This window comes from Pezoporus wallicus, unplaced genomic scaffold (genome assembly GCF_028554395.1).
Source record: "Pezoporus wallicus isolate ANWC-B61680 ecotype Strahan unplaced genomic scaffold, APGP_CSIRO_Pwel_v1 contig_736, whole genome shotgun sequence".
NCBI classification, from domain to species: Eukaryota; Metazoa; Chordata; class Aves; order Psittaciformes; family Psittacidae; genus Pezoporus; species Pezoporus wallicus.
Genome location: NW_026639744.1, coordinates 2,967,299 through 2,982,510, shown reverse-complemented (window position 1 = coordinate 2,982,510; position 15,212 = coordinate 2,967,299). Strand labels below are relative to the sequence as shown.

At 36.2% G+C, this 15,212-nt stretch overlaps 1 protein-coding gene across 20 annotated transcripts in view; it reads left to right on the top strand.

The window, feature by feature from the left end:
* The window catches only part of BAZ2B (bromodomain adjacent to zinc finger domain 2B), a 127,125-nt gene that overhangs the window by 61,507 nt on the left and 50,406 nt on the right, over positions 1-15,212 (top strand). For 19 of the 20 annotated variants that reach the window (XM_057415627.1, XM_057415629.1, XM_057415633.1 and 16 more), the window contains 2 exons: positions 5,640-5,795; positions 14,640-14,801. In XM_057415627.1, the coding sequence (XP_057271610.1) occupies positions 5,642-5,795; positions 14,640-14,801 (316 nt within the window). In that variant the 5' untranslated portion in view covers positions 5,640-5,641. Of the gene's footprint in view, positions 1-1,673; positions 2,079-5,639; positions 5,796-14,639; positions 14,802-15,212 lie in introns of those variants that run through there. The other variant, XM_057415631.1, reaches the window with a different exon arrangement.

The window sequence follows — 15,212 nt, the reverse complement described above, 5'->3', positions numbered from 1 at the left end:
GGTGCTTATTTAAAATAAAAGCGGCGACTGCAAAACATACGTGTGTAAAGTTGTTAATCCCATACAGAATAACAGATAGTAGATATATGTGTGTGGGGTTTTTTTTTATTATTTTGTTTATTTTTATTTATTTAGATAAGGCTCTCAGTATTGATATTTAGGGTTTGAAGTGTTTCTTTTAAGTAGACTTGGGTCATTTCAGCATTGACTCCAGCAGTGCTGTGTTGCCTGATAGGTACTTGGCGTGGCCATTCACTTTTTGTGGTACAAATCAGATAGATCGTATTCCATGCCACCGTTATGCAGCTTTCAGGAGTATGTTCTGAGGTTTATCAAGAAGTGAGGATCATGGGGGATTGTAATTTAACCTGACCTGTATGCCCATCCTCCTTGCATGGAATGTAAAGCAACTGAATCATGTAGTTTGTCATTCCTAAGTTTTTTTTTTCCTTAGCATAATCATGAAATATATAAATGCAGAAGTATTCAAAGTGAGATTTATTTCTAACTAAAAATAACACAAGTACTTACAAGGTAGGAGAGAATACGATCTTGAGTTGCAGTTTAATTTGCATGTATCATTTAGTGATGAGTTTATCTTGTTAGATGGAGTCAAAACAGATGCACATTTTTAAAATGTCATATTTTATCCTGAGGCTACTTAAAATGGCCATCCATTGCAGGGACTTTTTGCAAGGATTTGCAGGGTTAGGTCAAGGGGGAATAGCTTTAAACTGATAGAGAGGAGATTGAGATTAGGTAATTGTGAAGATGTGCTTCCCTGTGAGGGTGGTGGGGCACTGGCACAGGCTGCCCAGAGAAACTGTGGCTGCCCCATCCCTGGAAGTGTTCAAGGCCAGGTTGGATGGGGCTTTGAGAAACCTGGTCTAGTGGGAAGTTACCCTGCCCATAGCCGAGGGTTGGATTAGATGACCTTTAAAGTCCCTTCCAACCCAAACCACTCTTATTCTGTGGTTTCAGTAGATGAGCAACTGATTCCCTTGTTTCCATTTTTTGCCCAGCGAGTCCTGACTCAGTTATGTCAAACATAAGCCTTGGATCTACTTTTAAGTGGTTTTCAGTAAGTTGCCTTATGCGAGTAAAATTTGTAGAACTGTGATGTGATACATTTGTGATTTTATGAGTATTTTCACTGCTATGGATTCTGTTGCAATCAACAGTGTGTTGTTATACCTAATTGAATATGGCCTGATCTGAGAAAAGGGAGGGCTTGGAGCATGGTGCAGGAATGCACCGGGTGTTTTGTACAGAGTAACTGACAGTAACATATTAAGGTCATTTGTGGATAGAAGTGTCTTTGTAGTTGGTATGACACCCAAGAACACAAGCCAGTAATGCTGCTGATTTACTAAAAAAAAAAAAAAAGTTTTATTGTGGTGGCTTTTTTCCCTAGAGAGTTTTATGTGAAGTGCTTAGAGTAAATTATCAAAAGTGACATAATAACAATGAGGTTCTGCAAAACTTGAAATTTTTAGCACTTGACCTGGCCTTTAAAGCTTGTACAGCATCTGAGACACGTAAAGGGAATCTCATTAGTTATATCGAGACTTTTATTTGAGTTTAAAAATCTCAGATGTCTAAAACATTGTAGCAGTAGTAGACTGCATGTTGGAAGGTGTATGACCAGACTTTGTCACTCGAGCAGGGGGCATCCCTGGGAGCCTCCTGTGACCGTAGTTTGTCTGTAATGAACTGCACCAGTTTCTGTGAGCACTGCACTTAGTTCCCTGTGAGGCTTTGGTCAGGGTACTTGCTTGTGTGTACTTTTGGGCATACCACTGCGTTTACACCCACTCTGCCTTGGTTCTGCGGCCTCTGTGACATCATGGTGCAGAACCCATGGGTGCTGCTTGACCTGCTGGGTAACCTCCGTGGCCAGCACTCAGAGTCTTCATTTACTTTTTGTGTGCTGACCTTTTTGGGCTCTGCCCCACTTTGAAGGAAAAGAGCGAGGTCTTTAGTTTTACTTCCTAAAATGAACCTGCATTTCAGATTTGCAATGAGCTCTGCTGTGCTGGATTCTGAATTCTGAGATACTATCGTGTGGTTCCATTCAGGTGCAGTATGATTAAATAACTTGCTGTAAGACAAGAGAACACCAAATGCTGTGCGGCTCTTCTCCAGTTGACAGTCAAATAATTGTTACAAGTTTTCACTTTGTCGCTGAGGAAGACTGAAGCGTGTTTTTACACTTCCACTTTCAACTTCTTTTTTCACTGTGTTAAAAGTAATCTTTGCAATAATGAAGCAATACATGCGAGTGGTTAAACTGGAAGTTGGAGTTATGCGTACTCTTCAGATTTTTTTCAAGACCCCTTATACTATAGTATATAGTATATGCTATATACTATAGTATTCACGCATCCCAACTGACATTGACGGTATGCTATTATGTCTGTGATAATACCCCATGAAGGGAGTTACTATCTAAGAACATGGTTTTTTTTCTATGTTAGTATACATTTCAGCGAAGGTTTTGAGCATGGATTTGGTAGGTAATTTAAAGAAATCTTACCTTTTAAAATGTGAAAATGATTTGAATGTTGTTTCCTTTAGTAAACCCCCTCATATTTGTAGTGTTCTTATTTTTATTAAACATCAGTAGTTTTTCTCTTTCTCTTTCTCTTTCTCTTTCTCTTTCTCTTTCTCTTTCTCTTTCTCTTTCTCTTTCTCTTTCTCTTTCTCTTTCTCTTTCTCTTTCTCTTTCTCTTTCTCTTTTTCTTTTTCTTTCTTTTTCTCTTTCTCTCTTTTTCTTTTTCTTTTTCTCTTTTTCTTTTTCTTTTTCTTTCTGTTTTTCTTTTTTTCTTTTTTCTTTTTCTTTTTTTTCTTTTTCTCTTTCTCTTTTTCTTTTTTTTCCCCCCCCTCCAGGAGAAAAAAATTTTTTGTTGTGTAAAACTGCACATACTTCCCGCTTTGTTCCACATTAATGAGAGATTGCTTTCTGTTTTCATTGTGTTCAGTTGCATTCATTATTATTATTCACTATAGAAAAGTCTGGGAATATAACTGGAGTTTTCAGGCAAAGCATTGACACAAATCAGTACACATGGAAAATAAAAAAAAGTATATCCTCCCCACCTCAATTTTTCTTTTACAAACTTGAGAGTTTATACAAGTATTGAGTGGTAAAATACACTAAATTGAAACAAACAACTAATACATATTTGAGGTTAAAAAGAATGTGAATCTGCTGTAGCTGGAATAGACTTTGAGTCACAGAAGCATTAGGTCTACAATGTGATTATTGCTGATCCTGACTAATGACTGTTTTGGGGATTATCTCTTTTGGTGTCAGCCATCTGCTGTGGTTAGAGTAATTAACTAAACGTAATTAAGGGTTGACTTAGTTCAACAGCAAAAGTATGTGTGTCTCTAGGAAAAGAATATGATTTCTTCAGTTCAGAATCATTCAGAAACACCAGTGTTCTAGTTTTCTATTTATGACTTTAAACAAGCAGCTGAATGAAAGGTTGAAAATGCAGTCCCCCCCAAACCAACCTCCAACCCCATGCAAACTGAAAGGAAAAAAAAAAGAGTGGGAAGGGGGTGAGGGAAGAGGGGAGCCTTGAAAGGGCAGTTTATTACTATTCTCCCAGTTCTTGTTTGATGATGCTGTATTACCAGTTCAAGCAGATGGCTTAGGTTGGTTAAAAGCTTGCAAGTATAGCTAAATTTACTTTTCTGTATTTAAAAAGGTATTGATTTACCAAGGATATCTTCCCATTCATGACAGCAGTGTGGCTTGCTTATAGGTGGTTTTAAACTATGCTTATTTACAGATGGTAAAGACTTATTTTAATGCATACCTTTTTCCGTTTTCTTTTCCGTTTTCTTTTCCGTTTTCTTTTCCGTTTTCTTTTCCGTTTTCTTTTCCGTTTTCTTTTCCGTTTTCTTTTCCGTTTTCTTTTCCGTTTTCCATTTTCTTTTTCGTTTTTTTTTTCGTTTTCTTAATAAATTGGAGAGTTCTGAATGTTTTGTCAGGAAGCATAAGTAAAATACCAGATTTCAATCCTGAGTTTTTAATGCAGTGCATTAAAGCTTAGAAATACGTTCCCTTTTAAAAGTGGTTACTGTAATAATACCATTAGGATGTGTTTATAATTTCTCTTACGTAAGAGAAATTGCCACATAGAAAACTATTTGTGATAAGGAATTAATGACTTAATTAAGATAGGCACAATGTATCTTCCATATATTTTGTGTGTTTCTGTGTAAGTTTTGCTTTTTTACTTCCTCTGGCTTTCAGCCATTTTTTGTGGCTGAGAGGAAGCAAGGGTGCTGCATCTTTGTTGAGAAGTAGGTAACAGCTCTTACGCTGGCTTTCCAAATGAGTATTTGGGAAGTCGCTGTTTTAACATAACTTGGATCACAAGCTGTTTAACACATCAGTTTTCTGAATTGACTAATGTTTGTGAAAATGTGTCCCTGTGTAGCTGGCATTCTGTTTTATAGATTCTGGGAGTGAGATTTTACAGCAGTTGACTTCTGCGTATCATCTGGCCTCGTCACATTTCCAGTGATAGGGCTGAGAAAGGGTGTTGACTCTGTAGCTGAAGAGGAACTGCAGGACAGGGACCAGTTTCTCAGGACCTTCCCTATTAGGACTTAACTATGCCTAGTCTTGTTTCTTTTGTAGATTTCTTCTCCACCTTATACTCTGATACTGACTCGGGTCAACTGTGGTCCTGGCAGATTGAGCCAGATAGTCTTTTGACATTGCTACCACTGTGCTTAGACATCATTTGCCTGGCTGGAATTTTAAAGTATTTGAGAAGCTACTTCTCAACAAGTAGCATTACTTTTAGTAACAACTTTATTGTGCGATTTTATTTTTGAAGTGCAGATGCTTGTTCAGTGAAGTAAGTCTGGTAACTTGTGATGTTTTATTTTATATAAAAAGCTTACCAGGAAGAAAAAGCTAGCAGATTACAGGAGTTCTGATGTTGATACTATCTCACTGTAATTGCTGGGTCTTTTCCTAAATTAAGAGAGTAGATATGGGCCGTTTGGGATGCATTGCAGGTTCTATAAAGCTGGGTTCTGTCAGGGAGCAGCAAGAGCAGGACTGTTTTGTAAGGAGGGACAAGGTTGCAGTCAGGGATGATGCAGGCAGTGCTTTTCCTGACCCTGGCACAGTCTCTCTGGATGTGAATGCTGTGCTGGTCACAGGATCCAGAAAAAAGAAAGGAATCTGTCAGGCCTGGGTTCTATCCATTAGTCTGATCAGGAGTAGAGAAGGTAGGAGCTGATGCAGGCCTTGCGGCCTAGCCAGGAGGCATGGGCACAGCCCAGGATGTCCTGATTCAGGCAAAGGCCGAAGGTGCCAGCCTGAGCTGAAATGCAGCTCTTGAGCAGTGGGTGTGATGATCACAGGTGAGGCTGTGTTCAAATCAGAATACGATGTAGCTCTTGATAGCACTACCTAATTCCCTTACTGTGCTGGATTCCCGTGATGGCTGAGTACTGTTCATGTGATGCACCTCTCAGGTGAACATCTTGTAGGAACTACACCAGAATCGAGTGCAGATTTTGAGACATGGTCAGCACAGGTGCTCCTGTAAATTAAATTACTGAATTTAATTTCCTGCCATAGAAAATATTTATGTTCTCTCTTACAGATATGGAGTCTGGAGAGCGGTTAACGTCATCGTCAGTCTCCTCTACTGCAGCTGCTTTGACTCCAGCATCTTCTACAACATCTGTAGCTTCAGCTGTATCGAAAGGTGGCCTTTCCACTGGAGCTGCGTCACTCAGTTCCACAATCAACACATGCGGTAAAAATGACTCAATTTTATACTGCAATATGATTTTTAGTGTTTGTCAACACTTGTAATTATTATTACAAGTCAAATGTAAAGAGGTTGCAAAGATACATCGAAGAAAAATGTTGCATTTTGGTTTTCCTTGTTTTCTAAGTGACATTAATATCATGTGAATAAATTTTACATAGTACTTGTTTACTAAAGGAATGAAATTAATTTGAAATTGCATGTTTCAGATGTAATCCTCAGAAGCAAGGATAAAATTAAGGATTGCTCTGTCAAAGTTTGTGCCACTTTCAGATTAAGATCTAACAATCAGCTTCTTGAATATATGTCATGTTCTCAGCAGTCAAACCCAACCCCTATTGTGTTTTTATATCTGGAGAACAGCTTCTTCTAATGGAACTTGAGGTTGAAAGGGTGAATTTCAAAATGTCATAGTCTTAGATAAGTCTTGACTAGAGTCAAACATCTTGCCTTGAATCAGAAACTTATATGGAAGATTTCTCTATGCAAGAATCTTATTTTTGTGAATTAAACTCACATTTCAATTGCTCGCTTGCATATTATTTCATCAACAGAACAAGAAGTAGGAAATAACTCTTCCCTGCTGTTTCTTTCTTCACTTTGAAGAACAGATCATAGACATTCCATTCTTTTTTTTTTCCTAGTCTGAGTGCTACTGGTTCTTATAAAGTGTACAGTAAATAGGAAGTTTTTAGTCTTAAATTCATGGTAATCCACTGCTTTCAGATCAAATTTGGCTCTTGCAATAGAGTGAGCAAGTGTGCATTCTCCAAACTGAAAATCTATTCTGCCCTGATACCATAGAACCGCTGGATTCTGAGTGCCCTACTACAGCTTGCATTTGTTAATTTGCTACTTCTTTGGAAAGAAAAAGAATTCAGAACATCTGCATACCTAGAATTATGTCTCAACTATTTATTTTAATTACTTTCAAATCAGCCAGAAAAGTTCTTAACTAAAACTGCTCCAGAGTGAGCAGCGTGGTTTATTATTCAATAAAAATAAAATTTTTACTTTGCTACAGATTCGACTCCAGAAGACTTCCGTGTCTGCGTTCATTAGCTTCTGCCACTCAAAATGGTTCTTTATAGTGGTTCCCAGAATGCAGTAGTTCATTTACATGTGGCTATAGATGTACAGCCCCAAAGTGAGGATTTATGTGACTAGTTTACCTGTCCTTGCTGCGTTTGCTTTGTAGATATTACAGCATGTAATTTTGTGTCTCCTGTAACATTGCCTGTATATGATAGGGTGTATATTTGATCTGTTGTAATGCAATAAGACTAAAGCAGATGAATAATGTAATAAAATACTACGCCATCAGTTTCTTCATTACAAAATCCAGGTACTCAGTAGTTTTCAAAATTTTATTCTCAACTTTTACTTAAAAAGCTTAGTTTCTGTCTGATAGCTAATAGGGACTCGTAGTAATTACCAGTATTCATGGGTTGTTTCCTTTTTTGATTTTTTTTTAATGTCATTTTCTTTGCCTGACTGCATCTGCTCTTTAAGAATGTATATATTTTCTCAAGGACACTTCAGATTCCTAAAAACAAGCTGGATTGTAGTTTACTGTCAGTATGCTCCCATCAGTTTTATTTATGAGTATATCCATTTCTCTATGTGACACAGTACACTATGGTTACTATTGCATCCACTCTGAAAAGGTATACACTGTCCTAGAGAAACTTGACTGAAGTGTTAGGCTGTCAACCACCTGCAGACTTGTTTACCAGTAAATGACCTGTGACTGGAAGAGCAACTTCACTGAGTTAAAACTTTCTTGAATGTACAAGATACTGTGTAGTCAAGACAGACCAGTATGTAGCCTGTTCCTAAACTGAAATGTTATTCATTTCTGTGATGTTAAAAAAGAAAAAAAAGCCCCAACCCTGATGTCTGTCAATTTAATTATATTCACATTTAAATTTTCTACCATCTAATAAAATAGTTTACGAATGAACAAGGCGTCTTAATCCATGCATTAGAGAGGTTCTTTTTATTCTAATTCATCTATTTATTTTCCTTTCAGTAATCAATAGTCTGTTAAGTAGTCTCTACAATAAACTTGATTTGCATACCCTGTCAGGTTCCAGCAATGCACGGTGGGTTAGTACTGGGAGTCTTTATGCTTTCCAGGGAGATTACACTACAAATAAATTATTTTGGCATATTCCCAGGTCAAATACACAAAGCACCTGTGCGAAACCGTTATGAAATATATCACATACTGTTAGTATAATTGCCTAATACAGCACTAGTTCCTGAATAATTAAAGCATTCCAGTCAAGTAAAGAGATACTTTATTTGCTTTCGTCTTTTTCAACCATTGCTGAAAATAAGAAGGTGCATTGTAAAAGAAAATAGGCTCTGGAAAAAGATTTCAGTTCATTCCTGTGAGAGTGTTAGCAACTTTGGAAAAATATAAATCGAACAGCCTTTTCTCACATGAGTAATTGATACCATAATTCAATGTTTTGTCTTCATGAGGATTGATAATACCAAAGTGTGAAACTGTTCAAAGCTGAACAATCAAGTCTTACTGCTTTGATATTTTCAGACTTGAAGGGATTTTTATTTTAAAATTTCAAAGAGGAGGAAGTTCATTAACTTTTTATTTAAAAATAAATAAAAAAATCCCAAACCAGATGCTGCTTCTATCAAAGCAAAAATCTTCAGGTTTTTTGTAGTCCACTATTTCCCCTTGAATTCACCCACAGGGATTTAAAAATTGTGGACATAAATGCACAAAGCTAAAGGGTTGTTTTAATCAGAAAAGTCTCTGAATTTCCACTAAATTTTCAGTTTTTTTTTTTACACACCAACTATTATTTTATGTTTCAGACTTTCTATAAAAATGGCATTCTGGCTTCTGAAAAAATGTTGAGAAAGATCAGATTTAGTGCCTATATTGTAAAAGTGTGTAAACAAATGTCTTTTGTGTTTTTTTTTTTTGTAGTCCTTGGTTTTATCAGAATTTTCATATGAGGCTTGTAAATATTTATTGACTTGAATTTTAAGGATTCTTAATGCTAAGTGACAATAGCAAAATTGAAATGGATGCTTAAAAACAAAGTGGTGAGTTACGGTTTGTGGAATTTTACAGCAGTTGCAAATGTTGAGGGAGAATGTGATGGTAATAGCATTTTACACTGAGGGACATTCACCGCTACTATGAAATTGTGCATAGAAGTTCTTTGAAAGACTTACTGTTGGTGGGAGGAACATAGAAGGCAAACTTTGCTAGCACTGTAATGATTAAAGAACAACACAGAAATGAGGAAAATACACATTAATTTCTGTCACCCTAAGCAGTTCTCTAGATTTGCTGTTTAAGTTGGAATGTCCTTAGCATTGTTAGAAATACCATGTTATTTTTGTATTTCTGCTGGTTGTGCATTGGTGCCTTGTATTATAAGGCATTATTTAAGCATTTATTCCTTTTTAGCTCTTTTGAAAACCTCATGTAGCACCGTGAAGTTCATTAATATTAACAAAGGTATTCACAGTTATCATTCCTTGTTACTAAGAGACCAGCATTGTTGAACTGTATGTTGCCCTTTGGAGTAATGCTTTCAATCATTTATTTGTGTTAGTGGTTAACAGAATTTCAAAAGCTGTGTTCAAAAATATTTAACCTATTTTGAAGTAAGTCAATAATGTTAAGGAGTGTGGTTTAATATAAAATTTTGGAAGGCAGAAAGTGTTTATGGTAAGTTAGTAACTTGAAGAGTGAACACTAAAATAGAAAATACTAGAATTAATTGCGAGATGGACTGTTGATGTTTTTAACCAGTATGAAAGAGAAAAAATCTCATTACAGGTAAGTTTATTGTTAAAAAACTTTGTTTCCATTTTTCCTTTATTTTATTCCATGTTTCTAAATGCTTATTTAAAAATTAATGGCTTCTCTTCTCTGGATGTATTAGATAATGGCTTAGGTAGCACACAATGCAGCTGTTTTCTTTTAAAGGCCAAGGTGATGCATAATATTGTGTAAAGTCACCTACTTTTTTTTTTTTTGCATGATGAAGAAAGTTGATAAACTTAAGCTCGAGGAATATTTTAACATTACTTGTCTTAAAAGTATTACGAAACATTACAGTGCATTACTGCTCATCAGCATCATTGTCATGTTTCCTAATTGAACTGTGTAGCAGATGGTAACTAACGTAGTATTACTAGTTCAGTATGGGCATCACTTGTATTCCGTATGTATCACTTGTGCCTTGGAAGAAGGTACATAAATGGGGTTTGTTTCTGTTTTGCCTTTTTTTTTCTTTAAATGCACTAATTAATTAACTGAGGTTGAAGACATTTGAACTAAGTTCAGCAAAGTGAAATACAGTGTTTTTAAACTGGGGCTGAAAGTATGAAGAAATACTCCCTGTATACATGCCAAACCCCCCAGAAATTTGAAATTGGTAAGAGGAATTTCTCTATATTGTGTATGCAATATAGGCCTTATGTTGCCTTGTAAGTGCTAATAAATGAAAAATCATAGGGAATGCACCCGTGTTCGTAACAATTAACATGATGAGATGCTGCAGTCAGGAGATCACTCCAAAATTACTCATTGTATATAGTAACACAATAAGATAATTCTTTTCCTCCTCCTAGATTTTTTGAATTAACAGACACAGTCAAGTAATGGTGTCTTTGTACAAAGTCCCCCAAAAGTGCATTGTGCAGATGCCTTTGGTGATAAAGGGAGTTGCTTGGAAAACGCGGAATGCGTGGTCATTTGGATATTGTCCTGAGTTTACATGGAGAAGCGCTCGTAAGTTTGTAGGATCATAGTAAAGTGCAGGTTGAAGGCCTCTAGTCTAGGCCTCTTCAGGAGGCCTCTAGTCCGAAGAGCAGAATCCATCTATGGGATCAGACCATGTCACGCAGGACCTCACCTGGTTTGGTCTTGGAAACTTTCAAGACTGGGACTGCGTACTGGCTTGGGACAACCTGTTCCACTTCAAATACATGCACAAAGAAGAGAATCAGAAATTGAAAGCAATACTGAAATCTGAAAGCAGTACTGAGAAGTCAGGTTTTTTGGTGGCATCTTGTGAAGTCAGTAGTCTCCCACCCTTTAGAATATTAACAGATTGCACAGGAGAGATGAACACAAAATGGTACATCTTACTTCCACTGTAAGATGTCAGTTAGCTAGTGTTTTCCGTACTCTGTAGATCTTACCTCTGAGAATAAAGCTTAATAAAGTAAACGAAATACCGTAATGCATTCTCCAAAGTGTGCAGTTAAGTCAAAATGCTTATTAATTATTTTTTTCTGTAGTTTGAAGAAAAGATATATCTGCCAAGAAGTGAGACTCTTGAAGAGACCTCTCCTTTTCTAGCCTGGTCAGGCCCTGCATGTTCATCTTATCCCTCCAGTAGCCTCCTGGTAGAATTCAGGACTCTGGGATTTCACCACCAGTAGAGTTTAGGAGTGTCAGATTAAATACTGGTAAAATCCCACAGGAAATACTGCAAAGAGATCTTGAGGTATTTTAAAAATTTTGTGTGATATAAATAAGACAGCTTTGGCTTATTATTATTACTACTAATAATTAGTTATTAATAGTAATTAGTTATTAATGCCAGAGGAGTAAAAGCTGATATACCTGCAAAAAGAAAAGCATGTAGAGGTGAAATAAGGAGGGGTAAAATACTTTACAAAGCAGTGAATACTGATTCATTTGTAATGTTCTCATTCGGTATTTTTTTTTAATTTGTATGAAAGATCCATTCAGTTGTAACAGCCATCTAATACATGTTAGTACAGCAGTTAACAGGTGCTCATTTTAAGCATTGTTGTAAGAGGTGGTAGTTGTTTATCATAGCTTCCATTGACTTTATTCCATTTTGCAAGAGACTTTTCTACATTGTAAAGATTTTATTTCTGTTGAAGAAGGAATGAAAGAACTCTGCGCTTAACCTTAGACAATTTTCTGATCTTCTCTTGATGCTCTTAGAAGTTTTAACTGAAGTTGGTCACTCATGTCTGTAAAGGCAGCTTTTTATTTTCATGTACCTGGTTAAATAAGTGTGTGTGGGTAAAATGAATAATCTTAATTTGGTTCTTCTGTCTCATTCTGTCCATAGATCATGATAATCTAATAAGTAGCTCAGAAGTTATCTTAGGCAGTCTGGCTGTATGTAATTACAATCTTGCTTAAGCCCTTGCACAGCACCTTTGTCATTAATGTGGTTGCAGTTTGTCTCATGTGTACTGCCTCATATATTGTCCAGTGACCATTGTTTTTACATTTTTCGGCTAGTACATTTCAAGGCAATAATTCTGTAAATTTGTGGGACCACTCAGTGCATGCAAAACTACTGTATATAGCAATATATGCTCAAGTTCCAAATTTAAGATAATGTGAAGTTTTTGCAGATCAGCTACAGGCTGCTTACCATACCATGCTGAAAGTTTTGGAATTGTTGTTCTGGTCTGTCCAGTCTTCTGTTTTTTCATTGCTGATGTTCTAGCCATATTTTGTGGGGTTTTAGCAATTAAAATCTTTATAACAATTTAAAATCGCTGTGATACATGCTCTTACTACAGTTTCAGTGTCTGTTGACACTAGCAGGTTAAAATTTATTAGGGTTTTTCAAATTTAATTTATATATTTATTGAGAGTCTCAATTACCTAGGTAGTTATTTCTTACTTTCCTTAACAACTTAATGTATTTCATAGCAATATGAAAAAAAATTGAAAAATGCATTAGTCTAAATCCTGCTCAGCTATATGGTTTAGTTCCTTTAATTACACTGGTAATTTATGTGTGTAAAGTGGCAGAAGTTCTATACATACAGCACAGTTATCATCCATGAAATGCATGATAAAAACCCTAGATTTTTGGTGGGTGTTTTTTTTTGTGTTTTGTTGTGTTTTTTTTTTTTGTTTTTTTTTTTTTTTTTGGTAAGAAATGAAGCATGCCTGTGAGCCAAACCACAGATTTTGCTCTCAGCTCTTCACAGGGATATTATGCAAGACTGGTTTTGTGCTGAATGTATGCCCAACTTAAGCTATATTTCAGGGTTTAAAAATTAAAAAATAAATTATAATTGCACTTTAAGCCCTAAAGAAATAATTTTCAAGCAGAAGAAAAGCAGTCAATCACAGAAGTCAGAAAAGACTTAGTCCATCCTATTACTTGTGTAGATTGCACCTTCTGATGTATTTCTATTGCCTGGTGTTGCATAAGGAGGTTTTCACTATAAGACTGGAAAGTATATGCACAGATCTGGTATTTTAAGTATAAAAAAACACTGTGTCTCAACAGCTTTTTTGTATAAATCAACTGTACCAAACCACTTATGATTGCTGCCCTTTTAACACCTTCATAGATTTGTATGTCTAGTATAGGACCTGGCTAAGAGATAACAGTCTCTTGCATGAGTTGAATTATTTTATGTGCGCTTGCTCGTTAGGTTTAGGTTTTACATTTCTAGCCCTTGTCACAAGGGCATTTATGTGTCATGTTTCTGATTTTTCTGCTTCTTGTAATGGGATATCATTTCTGCTTTCATTAGTGGTGGTGGAGAGGGGTAGTTTTGAGAGAAGTTTGGAAGAATTTTTTCTTTCCTGAGAAAATATGACTGCATCTTTTTTCAAAGACACACATTTTCCTTTCTCATATATATAACATAAGATCTTCTTTCTAAAGTTTCTTTCCCGTAAGAGGGATATGAAAGGTTCTTCCTTAATTATGCTTTGTGGGTTTTTTTTCAGTTGTTGACTAATAAATGTGTTACAATATGTTGTAGCTGTTATTTCAACAGATACAAAAGATGATCTAGACACTTACAAGGGATTCCTCTGTGCAGATACGCACACTGTTTCTGGGCCCTTGTTTTCACGCAGAAACCATTATGACAAGAGCAGTGCATTGGATATTTGCCTCTTACAGGGCTGCTTAAGCTTAGCAGTGCCTTATTAAAAACAAAACAAAAACCCCAAAACAGTTTGGTCTTGCAGAGCTTAAAGAATTTTCAGAAAAGGGTTGCATGAAGGTTGCACAAATATTTTAAATAGTTTCTGCTATAGTCAAGAATGTTAAAAGTTCAAAGTTGTAGGGACAGCGTCAACTCGTTTGAGTTAATTTTCCTGAGAAAAGGAAATAAATTACCATTTAAGATGGAAGCTTAAAATAGTGACAAAACAAAAAAGAATGTTAGCTTTTTTTAAATAAGAAACTATTTCTTGCTAAACCACTTGAATTTATGCAACAAGCAGCACAGAGTAGCATTGTTTCTTGTTGTGAAACAACCATTTTAATAGGGATGTTACAGAAAAATACAGACTGCTTTTTTCCACTTCCACTACTGTATTGTAGCTAGAGAATCCGATATTAAATACGTCATTTCTTGGGGAACTGTTTCAAATATGTATTTGTGGTGGAGGTCTTGGAATATTCCAAGACTGGGATTATAGAGGTGATTTCAACCTGTTGTACTTTTTCATAGCTCTGATACAGAAAGACTGCTGAGGTAATAGTGTTCAAGAGTGACCTGTGAATATTGATCCCGTTTAATGACAAGCAGTTTTATTTTAGGGTGATCACTGTCACATAGCCTTCTATGCAGTATTTATTTTCAGATTGTTTAAATTAAAAATGCATTGAAATCTGTACCAGAGTGACTTCAGTGGCTTAAGACAAGAATTCCAGGAAATTCATGTCACTTAAGTTCCTGAATGTTGTGTTTTCTTCATACTCCTGGATTTAGTAAATCTGATCTAGATTCTGCACAGCAACATGCTTACAGAAGTATTTAAATATATTATTAGAACAACTGAAGTTTGTTTTTATTTCCTTTGCTGTGCAGAATGGTGGCGAACAGCAGACACACACTCTCGTCCCGGGGCCGCTTTTTTCCCACCTCTCTTGGGAGTTCCACCACTGTTTGCACCTCCTGCACAGAATCATGATTCTGCTTCATTCCACTCAAGAGGTACAGGAAAAAATAGTCGGAGCAGTACAGAAAAAGGTAATGGCTAAAGCTGGGGAGGGAATAATAGCATTGAACTTCTGCATAGGCAGAAAGATGTGGAATTTGAGTTTTATACCTCATCATTCTTCCCATTCCTGAACAGTTTTGTGAAAATAGATTCTGTTAGCTAGTCATGAGCCATACAGTTATGGGCTTTCAATAAAGGCCATAAAAATGCTCTTTCTACTAACACTAACTGTTCTCCCCTTCCCCCCTCCCCCCTTTTGTTTTTTTCTTCCATGGTTGTCCGGGACAACAGTAGGGAAAACATAGTTGTCCGGGACAACAGTTTTCCTACAGCAGTAGGGAAAAAATTTCATTTAAAGTTTATGGTTTGATTTAGGAGGCATTTTACTTCTCTAGTGAATGCTGTTCCTCCATATAAGCAGCAGACATCAGACAGTAGTT